A 13,567-nucleotide genomic window follows, 5' to 3' on the forward strand; every position below is an offset into this window, starting at 1 on the left:
AATTGAAAAAAATCGTACGCGCTTCACGTATACACTAAAATTTCCATAGGGTTTTGTATTTATGTCTAAAGGTTTTATATTTGTTCGGAAAACAATAAAAATTTTGTTCCAATAGGGTTTTGTATTTATGTCTAAAGGTTTTATATTTGTTCGGAAAACAATAAAAATTTTGGTTAGATTTTGATAAAATTTTATAAAAATTTTAAGGAATTTTGATGTCATTTTTTAAATTTCAAGATTTGGGATATCTTAAAAGTTTTTAATAATAGTTTTCACCATAAATACAAAATTCAAACACTTTTAATGATAGTTTCCACCATAAATACAAAATTCAAACACTTTCAGTGGAAAAACTTAATTAGATTAAAAAAAAATTCACCACTAACAAATTTACCACCACAATAAACGACACTTAGCCTGTATGAAGTCAAGCCCCGTGAAGAAATTGATCAAATCAAATATAAAGTACGATAACTTTGCTCGAATTCTTTTTTTCAGAGAGAAAATCATCATGGATTATATTAAGAGAATATAAAAATCTAAATGACGGAAAATTACAGATTGTACCAAATACTTCCAACGATAACCCAACAGCATATTAACCGGATAGCATATTCAACTTTCACCTCCCAAATAATTAAAAAAAAAGTAGCGATAGCATATTCAACTTTCACCTCCCAAATAATTAAAAAAGTAGCGTAATCAAATTGGTCAAATCAACGATGAATTTACAGTAGACTCGCACTAACTTCTTCGTCACATGGTAAATTGCACGTACAGATAAAGGATTTTAAATATCTCGACATTGATGCTGAGAAAAACAACCGTCAGTCCTTCACGTTTACACTAAATTTCCGCCCTAAATTTCTGTGATACAAAACTAAAACCAAAACGCGTATGCATTTATTTTTTAATTACAAAAGTCGTCGAATATCAGTCCAGTGTAACAACTGTGTGCGCTCAGCCATCTGTATTAACTAGTAGGCTATCGGAGGGATTTTCATGACCGGGGTTGAGACCGCTGAGGAGAATCAGAGTGCAGCCATACTAGAGATGATGATGGAAGTTGTTGAGGCTTAATATCGTCCACTTTGGCTGTCGTGTATGGAGACTTTGCGTTTGCGTTCATCCTGCACAGCATATCAGAAGAAATTAATATGAATCTTATTTGTTAATGCTGGGTTTCTAGGTATCAATTAAAAAAAAAAAATCTTTGTGAGAAGGAATTAAAATTTAATTCCAATTGTAAAGTAGATATGTTATGATAAATTTGTATTGATTTGCTCAATTTATAGCGATTGTAAATTTTGAAATTCAAAATTTATTATTAAAATAAAATAATAATAGTAATATTTTTTGGCAAGGGCTAACGAGCCTGTTATCAGGCACTAAATGTCTGTTTAGCTGCAAGCTCGATAGCTATATAACTTTCGGTGAGGACGGAGTGTTCGGAAAGCACCGCGCGCATCTGTTTTATATGGCTATCGAGCTTGCAGCTAAGCGGGCATTTAATGTCCGTAGCAGGCTCGTTAGCCTTTTCCATATTTTTTAGATTAATTATATTATTAAGATTTGGTCAACATTTTGAATCAATTAATGTGTTTTATTTTAGGGACAAAAGTGACACATTAATTCATTTTTATCATGCATTAATTAGTTTAAAACGTCTCTTAAATCTTAATAATATAATTAATCTAAAAAACATTACTATTTATAATATAAATTATTTTTTAAAATTTTAATTAAAAAAATTAATCAATATACTCAAAACTATAAATTTCTTTTTTTATAAAAAACCTAATATAAACCACTATGAAAATTTTCCTGTCCTAATCACTTTAAGAACAAAACCATGAAATTTTCATAGCTCCAACGTGGCCTTATCTTTCTGAACAATCTACACAAACTCATAATAATGTATATATGGTGATAAAGTTTAGGAAAGCATTGTCCACCTCCATGCTCAGGTAGCTGCAATCCCATCAATCTCAACACTTTTCTTCACAATTATTATCACATTGTAAAATGTGGTATATTTTATATACTGTTTGTTGTTGTGGTTAGCACTATTTATTTTTCTATCCCGTATTAAATGCAATATTTTTCTGTTTTGCTAACCTGTATTAAATGCAATATTTTTCTTAATAATTATCACAAAACTTTAGATATAAAATGTTATATATTTTATATAATGTTTTTTGGTTATAGCTAACACTCTTAATTTTTCTTTACAATATTGAATGCAACATTTTCTTAAAAAAATTATTATAACATTTAGATGTTAAATATTATATATTTCATATAACATTGTTGTTAGAGATTTCTGGAATAGCATTGTGTAATATGTGTGATTAGTCTAACGTTTTTTTATGGTGATTCCATTTATCTATCATTAGGGATTAAAGAGAAGCTTGTGACTATATATTATAACAAAGCTCTCTTTGGTCCCTAATAATGGATGGAGCCACCATCTGAAAAGTTGAACAGATCACACATATTACACAGTGCTATTCTGGAAATTTCTAACAATATAAATAACTGTGAAAATCTCCAATCACTCATAACATTTATTTGTTATAGCTAACACTATCCACCTTTTTACCCAATAATAATAACAGTTTCTTATTTAAATTCGATGGTTTATAGACCACCCACCGGTGGATGTAATATCCCAACTGATATATCCTACCTTGCAAACTCGCTATGTTGGAAACTGGAGAATGCTCGCCTAAGGTTTGCTAGAGTGAACAAGGGTAATTATGACAAATATAAGAAAGAAGTTGAAATATGGTACCTGTCTTTGCGCTTCTCCAGAAAACGCTGCAGAGAATGTTTCCTCGCTATGGGAAGGTCTGATGATGGTGCCATTGCCCAAAGGACATGATATAAAATCAGTATTACATACAAGGGGACTGATATAAATAATTTGTATGTAATACTATGTATCAACGAATCTTTTGAAATTGAAATATACAACATAGACCCAATTGGAAAAAAAGTTCTCACCCCACATAAATAAAGAACCTAAAAAATCTGAAAAAAATAATAATTTATTTTGCTCTACTGCATGGTTTTTAAATATATTAATTTATTATTTTTCTATTTTATTTATTGAATATCACTTTATTTATATTCAGCTGAAAATTCTCTTAGCCTATTGTATACTGTTTAATATTTTTAATTGTATGATTATTATTATTTTTTGTTTAATTTGAATTAATTTTGGTTTAGTTTCGTTTTAATTTATATCAAATTTGTTTAATTACTTAACTTAATTTTAACTGGGTGTTAAGACAATTTTTTTAAGTGTTTTAGTTTAATTTCACTAAATCTAATTTGGTCGAATTTCACTACTGTGTTTTCAATATGTTTTCAACATAATCTTATTTAACATAATCTTATTTAACTAATTCGTAATACTAAAAAAAAATCCTCTACTTTATCATTTTATTCTCTTCCATTTTTATCACATTCTTTGTTTTAGTGACAGTGAACTATCTGTTCCATTTGCACGAGGGGTCTGTTATTTTTCCCTTTTGAACACAGTTTTCCTTTGAATAGAAGGTTTTGGGGAGAGGGAGGGGTATTCTCCTCGTTATATCTTGCTTTTGGCTGGTTTTTCTCTATCTTCGTTTGTATATGGGTTGCAGCAGTGATGTTTTCTAAGATGATGCTACTTCAAGGGCTATGGCGGTGCACCTCTCTTTGCGGCTCAGTATAACAGGTTAGTTATTCCATCCAAGAATTTCTTATTTACTGTTTTGAGATGATACACTCTGGTATGGTGTGAATAAAGCTTTTGGTATGGGATGGAATGTTTAAATTCTTCTGATATGACTTTATCTTCTTTCTTATGCTATATGAACTTATCATCCTGAATTATAGCTTATTGGTCTCTTCAGTTTACATCTCTGGATGTTAGGTTGGTCTTTTCTGTATGTTGGTCGATTACATAGCTAGCTCTTTTTTCTGGTCATTGTTATATAGATGGTTTTGGGCTCCAATCTTGAACTTTAAGAATTACGTAGTTCTGTCTAAACCTTGTTCTGAGTTTAGTGTCAAGATAGGGCCTTGGTGGTGTAGTTGTCGACATTGTTTTTGCTGCTGTATTATTTTCTCAGACTCGTCATAGTTTCTCTGAGGCGGTTCATTGTCCCTCTCACTATTCTTGGGACATATCCCTCTTGGGATTGGTTCTTCAAATTTTGAATTTTCTGGAGAACTCTCACCTAACATAGTACAGGTGGAGTAATTCTTTTCATCAATGATTACCGTCATTTGGCTTTCCCGAAGATCCTCTTTCTGATGATGAGTCTCTTCCATTTATGATGGATGTCAGGCCGGAACCAACCTTTTAGTTTTTCCACATATTGGTCAAGGCATAACACGCATTTTATGACATTCTCTGTCCATTTCCGTAAGCAGCCATTCCTGATATATCCTCTTGGGATTTCTTTATATTCTTCGGGATTGGGTTCTCTGTTTCCGTAGGATTTTTTGGCTTGTCCTTATTAACCCTCGTAATCTCTTATATCCTTTTTAAATTTTCTGTCATCCTCAGTATTCTAGTTGTTTCCCGCTTTGTTCATGGACGAGCTTTCCGACGCATCTTTTGCTTCGGCCATGGTACGGGCAACCATGGATGCTGAGAAAAATGGTGGTAGGTCTTCATCGAAAGTCCCCTGGAAATCTACGTTGTCTGACCATCTTTTTCCCCACACATCCTTTCCCAATCCTGACTATCAGAATGATGATTTTGGCTATCCGTCACGTTATGCAAATCAGCGTCCTGCAAAACAGCGTCCTGCCAAAACATCCGCCCCTCCTTCTGCTATGCATTTGGATAGTTCATTTTTATTGGACAGGATTGTAAGTCTTCAGAAACGTGCTTTGGTTGGCCGTTGGCACTTTCCATCTATGGAGGATGGTCAGTTCCGGATCTGGATTGGGAATAAATGGAACGCTTTACTGGGCTATATCCCGACTATTGTTAGATTAATGAACAACTGGTACAACTTCCATTTTTTATCAGAGCATGATCTCGAGAAGATATTCTCCATTCCCTGGGTACGAGATAAAAGTTTTCTTGCATTACATAAATGGTACATAGGTTTTAACCCTTTAAGATCTATGCCTCAAAACAACTACATTTGGGTGAAGCTTCCAGGCCTTCCCATAGAGTTATGGACCAAAGAAACTCTTGCTATGATCGGGAATGCCATAGGTAAATTTATCTATGTAGATCCAAAATGTCTTGGAGCTAAAGATAAACGCGTGGCCTGGATATTAATTGATATTGAATATAGGGGGGCTTTCCCGATCATATAGAATTATTCTTGGATTGTCTTGCTATTCATCAACGCCTTGACTACTGGGGGGTTCCTTTTAGATGTGCCATTTGCCAGAAAACTGGGCATCTAAAGGTTACATGTCCTCGTCATCAGGTTGGCAGGAAAAAAGGTAAGGAGCATAACAGACTATCATCTGGGTCCAAATATGGTCTTAATAATTCTGTACCCGTTGGTGACTTGGAGACTGACACAATTCCCCATGTGAACCTGTTTCATCCTTCGACTTCTCGTGATATATCTCTGCAAAAATCATCTTGTAGTCCTATCAGAAAGTCTAAGTCTTTGGAAAACATTAGACAGGATCTCAATTCGCCTGTGGAGATCATTCATTCCTCTCCTCATAATTCTTTATTCCCTAAATCATTATATGTCTCCCCATCTGACAAGAGAGCTCATTTCTTGGTGGTTCCCTCCCCTCCTGAACCTGAACCTGATTGTGCGATTCCCCCTCCTCCCTCTGTGCCACATCCTTCTGCGGTGCTAGCCCCGACTCCCAATATCACTTATATATCATCCTCTCCTTAGTCACCCGAACATCACTCTGGCGTGTCGTATAAGCAGTCCTCTCCTAACCCCTTTCCATCATCCTCCGCTATTCCATTTTTGGGGGCTATCGACAAAGGCAAGGCGCCAACATCATCCATCACCCCTCATAATTCCCTAGTTTCCTCTCCGCATAATTCATTTGATGAGGATCTGGATCTCCTGTTGAAACAAGATTCTCTTAACCTTTGGCCCTTGTCAATCTCTAAACCACATCATCCATCTTTACCACAAATTAGTCCAAATTCCGCTGCAAATATCACTGTTAGGAGGACTCAGAACAGGGGCAGCAGGCACTTCAGGGGTAGAAAGAGTAGAATTGATATGCATATTCGGGAACTTTCTTTGGTCAATGTCCCCATTGTTGACCTTGCTGGTAACGGGCCGCTTAGAGCAAGTAAGCCTAGTGAATGTTCCAAATGACGAGTATAATTTCTATGAACATAAGGGGCCTTGGTGCAGGTTCGAAATATTTAGCACTTAAAGATCTTTTCACATCAACAAACTCCAAGATCATCCTTATTCAGGAAACCATGCATGGTGGTCAGGATTCAATATCATATTTTCGATGAATGTTTCCCACCTGGCATATTGTTGCTACAGATTCATTTGGTCTCTCTGGTGGGTTGGCTATTTTATGGGATCCACTTTGGATCACAACTTTGGCTTTCAACTGCTTTGCAGGTATTCTTCTCCTGGCAAAAATCAGAGGATTCAATGGGCTTTTTCATATCCTCAATATATATGCTCCGTATAAAGATCGGTTACCATTTTGGGACCAATTCATTTCTTCTGAGTTTTTTGATATCGATTCTTTGATCATTGGGGGAGATTTCAATTGTACATTGAGCTCAGATGAGGTTTGGGGGAATGGCAGAAAGAAGGATCATGTGGGTTACCAGCTTAGAGATGCCATTTTGTCTCATAATTTTGTGGATGTTCTTCCTCACAAAAATGGGCCTACATGGGACAATGGGAGATTAAATGAGGCATTTCTAGCTAAGAGATTAGATCGTTTTATCATACACGAAAGTTTGATTGGATGTTTGGGATTTCCTCATGTTTCAAACATCCCCAGTTTCATATCAGATCATCACCCTATATCAATTAAATGGAATATGGGGGGTTATAGACGGGGATATCCATTTAAATTTAATAGGGTCTGGTTGGAGGATGAACAATTTAATTTGATTGTTAAAGATTTTTGGACATCTCACTCATTTGCTGATTCTTTCAGGAAGACAGAATCATTTATCGACCGTTTGAAAGGCCTAAGATCTTGTGTCAAACATTGGCAATGGAATAGGGTGATATCCAACAGGAAAGAACTCAAGAAGATTAACGAGGAATTGGGAGTTCTTTCTGATCAGCTTATTTCACTAAATTTTTCTACTGACTTGCGGGCTAAGATTAGGGACCTTGAGAAAAAAAAGCAACACCTGTTGGCTATTGAAGAGGCTACTTGGCGGCTCAAGAGCCGTGCCATTTGGCTTGCTGAAGGGGATAGAAATACTAAATTTTTTCATAGACATGCGAACAAAAGGAGAGATATCAATTCCATATGGGAGATTCAAAATGAGAAGGGTGACTTAGTTTTCTCTCAGGAAGACATATCTAAAGAAGCTGTTAAATATTTTCAAAGGGCTTATAGTAGTAATGGGGGATGTGAATTTCCAGATATATTATGGGGCATTGACCCATATCCCACTATGTTTAATATGGAGCAGAATGATCTTCTCTTTGCCCTGGTCACTGAGGAGGAACTCTTGTTTATTATGAAATCTTTCCAAAAAGATAAAAGCCCAGGTCCTGACGGTTGGACCATTGATTTTTTCATCCACTTCTTCGATATTATGAAATCAGATCTATTAAATATGGTGGAGGAATCCAGGACTATGGGCTCTATTCCTCATTTGATTACATCTACATATATCGCCTTAATTCCTAAAAAGAAGCCAACACTCTCTTTCAGGGATTACAGACCCATCTCACTTTGTAATACCATATACAAGATAATTTCTAAAATCATTGCAGTTCGGATGAAGGAAATGCTCTTTGTGCACATTTCTCCTGACCAACATGGCTTTCTGAAGGATAGGAACATTATTGAAGCTGTAGCCATCACTCAGGAGGGTCTACACTCTATGCACATGTGGAAAATGGAGGCTGCCTTTTTAAAAATTGATCTCAAGAAAGCTTACGATTGCATAGACTGGGGCTTCCTCAGATGCCTTCTCATCAAAATTGGCATAATATTAACTGTTTGAATTGGATCATGGCTTGTGTTATTGATGTCAAATTTGTTGTTCTGGTGAATGGTATCCCTACATCTTTTTTTCAGGCAGCCAGGGGTCTTTGGCAGGGATGTTCATTGTCCCCACTTCTTTTTATTTTAGTTATGGATTCACTCAGTCTTCATATTAGGAGGGCAATCAGTGATAAGGTTTATAAGCCGATGGTAATCTGCAGGAACTTCTCTTTCTCACATAATTTATTTGTAGATGACATCTTATTGGTGGCCATGTTATGCAGAGTTACTTGGGACTGTCTACACACTATCATGATGAAATTTCAGAAAGCTACAGGTCTTTGTATCAATGAGGATAAGTCATCTTTTTACATGAAGGATATAAACTCTGAAATGGCTATGTATCTCTCCAATCTTTTTCATATTCAGGTATCTCCCCTACATGCGGGTATGAAATACCTTGGCTTTCATCTCAAGCCTGTCGGCTACTCCCCAACAGATTGGACTTGGATGCATGAAAGATTCATCAAGCGTATTGAGGGTTGGGAATACAAATGCCTCTCTCTGGCAGGCAGATTCATTTTATCTCAATCGGTCCTGGTTCAGTTATTAGTTTATTGGGCGCATCTCTTTTATATCCCTGCTAAAATCATCCAGAGACTGAATCGGAGTATGGCCAATTTCATTTGGGGTGCTAACAGACAACATAGGAAATTTCATTTGTCTAAGATTATAAACCTTGCTCGGCCAAAGGCCCTTGGGGGGTGGGGCATTATGAATATTAGTCTATTCAATTCTGCTCTTCTTTGCAAATCACTATGGAAAGCTATTTTCGGATCCTGCACTTGGAGTAACATTATCAAGGCCAAGTATCTGCATAACAGAGATATTCTTATTTGGTATAGACTGGGTTCTTTTGGTCCCCCTAAAGGCTCTGCCATCTGGCATAGTCTTCATAAGATAGAAGGCTTTTTTCTTAAGAATTTGGCATGGAATCTTCACTCAGGCAGGAAGATCTTAATTGGTGTAGATCCATTGGTGGGTGAGCGTCCGGATTTCGACTTTCCACAGTAGCTGCTTCATCATCTTCAGAATAAGGGTATTTTTTATTGGGATCAGGTTATTGAAAAATGGGTGGGCTCTATTCCCATTTGGAAATCGGCAGAATTGATTGGTCTTTATGGTACTCTGTCTTCTCAATGGAACAAGATAATATCATATATGCATCATAGGGGTTTCTTCAAATCAATGGAGGATGATTGTCTTATATGGAATGGTCCAAAAGGGAGATCAGTTGTTTGTGTCAAAGATGCATACCTCATGCTACAGATGGAGTCCTCTTTTCAACTAGACAATATTTTCCCTTCTGTTTTCTGGAAAGCTCGTTGCCCTACAAAAGTGATTATATTTTCTTGGTTGGTCTTTAATAATAAGAATTTAACGTGGGACAATTTGCAAAAAAGAAATTGGCAAGGGCCAGCTATTTGTCCATTATGCAAAGCTAATGAGGAAACAAACTATCATTTATTTTTGACCTGTCCAATTGCTATTGAGATTTGGGAAATAGTGGCTGATCTTTTTGGTTTGAATAGGATAACATTCTCATCTATAAGAGAGGCATTTCAGTGGTGGAGCAAATTGAGACAGGGAGGGAGGCCTATTCCCCTGATCACAATTTGGTACATTTGGAAATGCAGAAATCAGGCCCTGTTTCAAGATAGGAAGGTGATTATCGCTCTTATTATAGACTCTGTAATAACTCTTCTTCCTTCTTGTAAGAATCCACAGATCCTCCATTCTTCAAAGGAACATCTTGATCGCTCATTAGACCTGGCCGTTCTTCCCCGTGCATACTTTGATGGGGCTGCCTCGAATGGTTTTTGTGCCTGTGGAGTTTTCATCATTCCATGTGTGGATCAGTCTATCAAAATCTTTTGGAATGGTGGCAAGGGATCGAACAACAAGGCTGAAGTTATGGCATTAGCTGGCCTCCTTTACTTTTGTGACTTCCTTGGTATACCTGGACTGCATATTTTTGGTGATTCCAAACTGATTATTGATCATGTGAAATCTGTTCATCACATTCAGAACATCAATCTCTTGGGATGGTTGGATAGAATTTCATCTATTTGGCATGCTCACCAGGATTACTCCATTCAACATATTGGAAGGTCTTACAATTTGGAAGCTGATGCTCTATCAAAAGCAGGTCTCTCCACTACAAATCAATCCTGGCAGGTATTTATCACTGTGGGAGAAATTCAGCAAGAAATCGTAGAGTTTCGTCTCCCTGGTATATAGCTTACAATTTTTCTTCTTACAATTCTGGTACGTTTTGAATGCACCTTTTTGGCTCTATTAATATGACCCACTATATTGGTAGGTAGATGATCTTGTAAATATATTTTCCTTAAGTTTTCCATCCTTTTACTATCATCTTCTCTGTATCTGATGTTTTTATGCAGACATCTTCAAATTTTTGTAATGTATTGAGACGGTACTTGGTCTTATTCTGTCCTAATGGGGGCTTATTATCTCATTGTCATACTACAGGGATATATAAGTCTTATCATCAGTTCTTCATGATATATGGTCTTCCATATACTATTTGCCACATGATCTATATTCTCATCTCATATGAATATAATGCAGCTTTTCTTCTTACTGAAAAAAAAAAGACAGTGAACTATCTGTCACTATTACAGGATTTCTAATCCTGATGTAGATATTCTACTTGGGTACCTAAAAACTTCATACAGGAGACTGGATTGACCTCAAATTAATGGCGCAAAAAAATTGCATTCCTTAATCGTACCTGTGTTCACCTTACGAATTGAAGGTTGCGGGTGGCTCTCGGATCCCTCGGGTGACTTCGTCAGAGGAAATGATATTTTCTGTTCAGTCAACGATCCGCAGCCGTTCTGGAGTTTACTATGTGGATAACTGGAATTATTTCCACTGCTGGCAATTAACATTAAGGCTTGGGCCTGTGCAGGCATACAGATTCCATCAAACTTCAAACCAAGTCCCGGCAATATAATAAAGTCTTTTTCTACCACACAACCGTTTGAATTTCAATACCCATACCTTATCTGGAGGAATATCGTCATATACGCTCACCGATCCACCGTAGAAAATGGTCAATTGTGCACGGGATTGCTTTCCTTGAACCATGGAAGCAGCAGGCCTGCATTCCAAATTAAACAAAAATACCATTAACCTCACATACCAACTTGATCAACATGGTCACAAGAAGGAGCGGAAAATGAAAACACAACTAGCGGAAAATGAAAGCATAACTATTTCAGGGGTGTTTAAGTTTGATTGAGCTTTGCATAATTTTGGTCATAATAGTATGTAATCGATAGATAGTTTTTTCCTTTACTATTGTTTTGTAAAATTTTGATAATAATAGTATGCCATTAGTGGGTAGAATCAATTCTGCCCTTCACCATGGGAGCACCCTAAACTCAATCTAGCTCAGAAAAAAAACAAAACAAAACAAATTTTTTCTACCCATTACAATTCCGCACCTAAAACTTTTCTTTAACTCAGAATAACCATCATGATCATCATCTGACGACCACTTGTGCTCCGTTCTCCCCATGACAGCTATTGGGGATCCAAAACCAGACTGGTTAGGCAATAAATTAATGGAATCAGAACAACTCCCAACAGAGGAGAGATCCAGCAGAGGAACAAACTCTCCAACTACCCGCTTAGCACCTCCATTAACACTCCTAATACAAGAAGGTAAACCCTTTTCCTCATTGTAGTGTTCTTCAAACGCCATGCCAAGTCTTAATTCGGTACTGAAGTTCCCCTTCTCACAAGAATAATTCCTGAACAAACCCAGAGCTTCAGAACTCACAGAATTTGTATTCTTATTCTTATTAATTTCATGGTTATAATTGGTCTCTCCAACATAGTTCTTCGATTTTCCTTCTTGAATCCTCTCTGAGTTGCATCCATTCTCCATTACATCAGCCATTTCCTTCTTCTTCTTCTGGTTCTCACTAACAACGAAATCCATGCCTTAGTCAAATATACCCCAATCTTCTAAAGGTTTTTGGTGGAATCTACGCCTCACAATTAAAGAAAGACTTTGCTATTATCTTTACTTCGCATTTACGCTAGCTTCGGCTAAAATCCAGCAAAAGTCTTCAGGAAATGTTATTATTAGAGCATGTGTTGAACAAGACAATGACTGGATACGCAAGGCTGGCCACGGTCTGCGGCAGCTTCGGTCAACTAGGTCCCACGTACCCAGAGACCTGTTCGTATCTGAACAGTGGAATTCAGTTGTAAATTTTTTGGATCTGTCTGGAGTTAAGTGATACGGAGAGTTTTAATCAATCTTTTTTGTGTTTGGAATTCGGTAACATTGATCAAATTTTTAGGTTTGTAGTCTAAGTGTGAGGAAGTTTTGCCTTATATAGCTTTTTTGTTTTTTTTTTTTCTTTCTTTTTTCTCTTTTTTTTTTTGGGTTAAAATGTCTTGTGGCATCATTTATATAAGCAACATTTATACATTCTTAGTGTAGGAGGATATGCATCATATGAAAGCAAGTCTCATCGCTAATTCCAGCCTCTGGAGTTTTGGTGTTTGGAATCCATTTGCAGTAGTCCTACCCTTGTTGTTCTTTTTTTATTTATTTTATAAATCAATGATAAATGTTACATACATAATCTGCAAAATTATGCACTTTAAGATGAGGAATCTATTTATGCACTTTGAACAATTAAAATATACTCTCTAATCATGAGATGTTTTTAAGAATGTTATAGATTGTATATTTTTGTTGTTTAAATGTGTTTTTGAATGTATAAATAAATTTAGTCATTTCAACGATCATCAAGACACTTGATATTTGACATCTACAAATTACAATGGTAAAACTTGTCATTCCAAGAAATCTGGACTGATATGCTATTATAATTTACAGTCTTACCAAAAATTCTATAACTGAATTTAAGAAAAAAAAAACACAAAACCTTCTAACAATTCTATCAAGTGTAGTCTAACTAATACAGGAAATAGTCTTTCTTTGAGTATTTTTTTCCAATTAATTTGAACCAAAATTCGTCAAATTTTTTTTTTTTTTTAAATTGACTTTAAGTTGTTTAATTTACGCCAGCATATATCTATCTTAAATAAAGATCTAATATGAACCCAGGGGATCCAATTTCTTCACTTGCAAATTTTTTTATGAGCACGCATTATTTAAATGTTTTGTGTAGTTATTTAATTTTTTTTGTTGACATGAGCAAAATTTCAACTATGATGAAGGAGAGACAAAATTACACATCATATTGGGCTGTAGAATGAGCTTCTGGACTCAATAATTCTAATTTCCAAAAAAATTTCAAGATACTAAATCCATTTACACACTCAAAAATATATTTTAAACAATAACAAATCACAA

General features: G+C 35.9%; 1 protein-coding gene across 2 annotated transcripts; it reads right to left on the reverse strand.

Annotated features, from left to right (window-relative positions):
* Positions 1 to 682: 682 nt before the first annotated feature.
* On the reverse strand, positions 683 to 12,228 carry LOC149177260 (protein TIFY 10b-like). 2 transcript variants are annotated; one of them, XM_089420060.1, is made up of 5 exons: positions 11,676 to 12,227; positions 11,230 to 11,329; positions 10,958 to 11,129; positions 2,795 to 2,852; positions 683 to 1,130 (listed from the first exon to the last, which is right to left on the reverse strand). In XM_089420060.1, exons 1-5 carry the CDS (start codon positions 12,173 to 12,175, stop codon positions 1,001 to 1,003), a joined length of 960 nt encoding a protein of 319 aa, XP_089276186.1. In that variant the 5' UTR covers positions 12,176 to 12,227; the 3' UTR covers positions 683 to 1,000. The 2 variants fall into 2 exon arrangements, with proteins under 2 accessions (XP_089276186.1, XP_089276187.1); XM_089420061.1 differs by lacking the exon at positions 2,795 to 2,852 and having other exon boundaries at positions 992 to 1,130; positions 11,676 to 12,228.
* Between the last annotated feature and the right edge of the window lie 1,339 nt (positions 12,229 to 13,567).

The sequence above is a fragment of the Pinus tabuliformis genome, chromosome 4_1, assembly GCF_031772625.1.
Source record: "Pinus tabuliformis cultivar Carrire ecotype Pingquan chromosome 4_1, CPIR1, whole genome shotgun sequence".
NCBI classification, from domain to species: Eukaryota; Viridiplantae; Streptophyta; class Pinopsida; order Pinales; family Pinaceae; genus Pinus; species Pinus tabuliformis.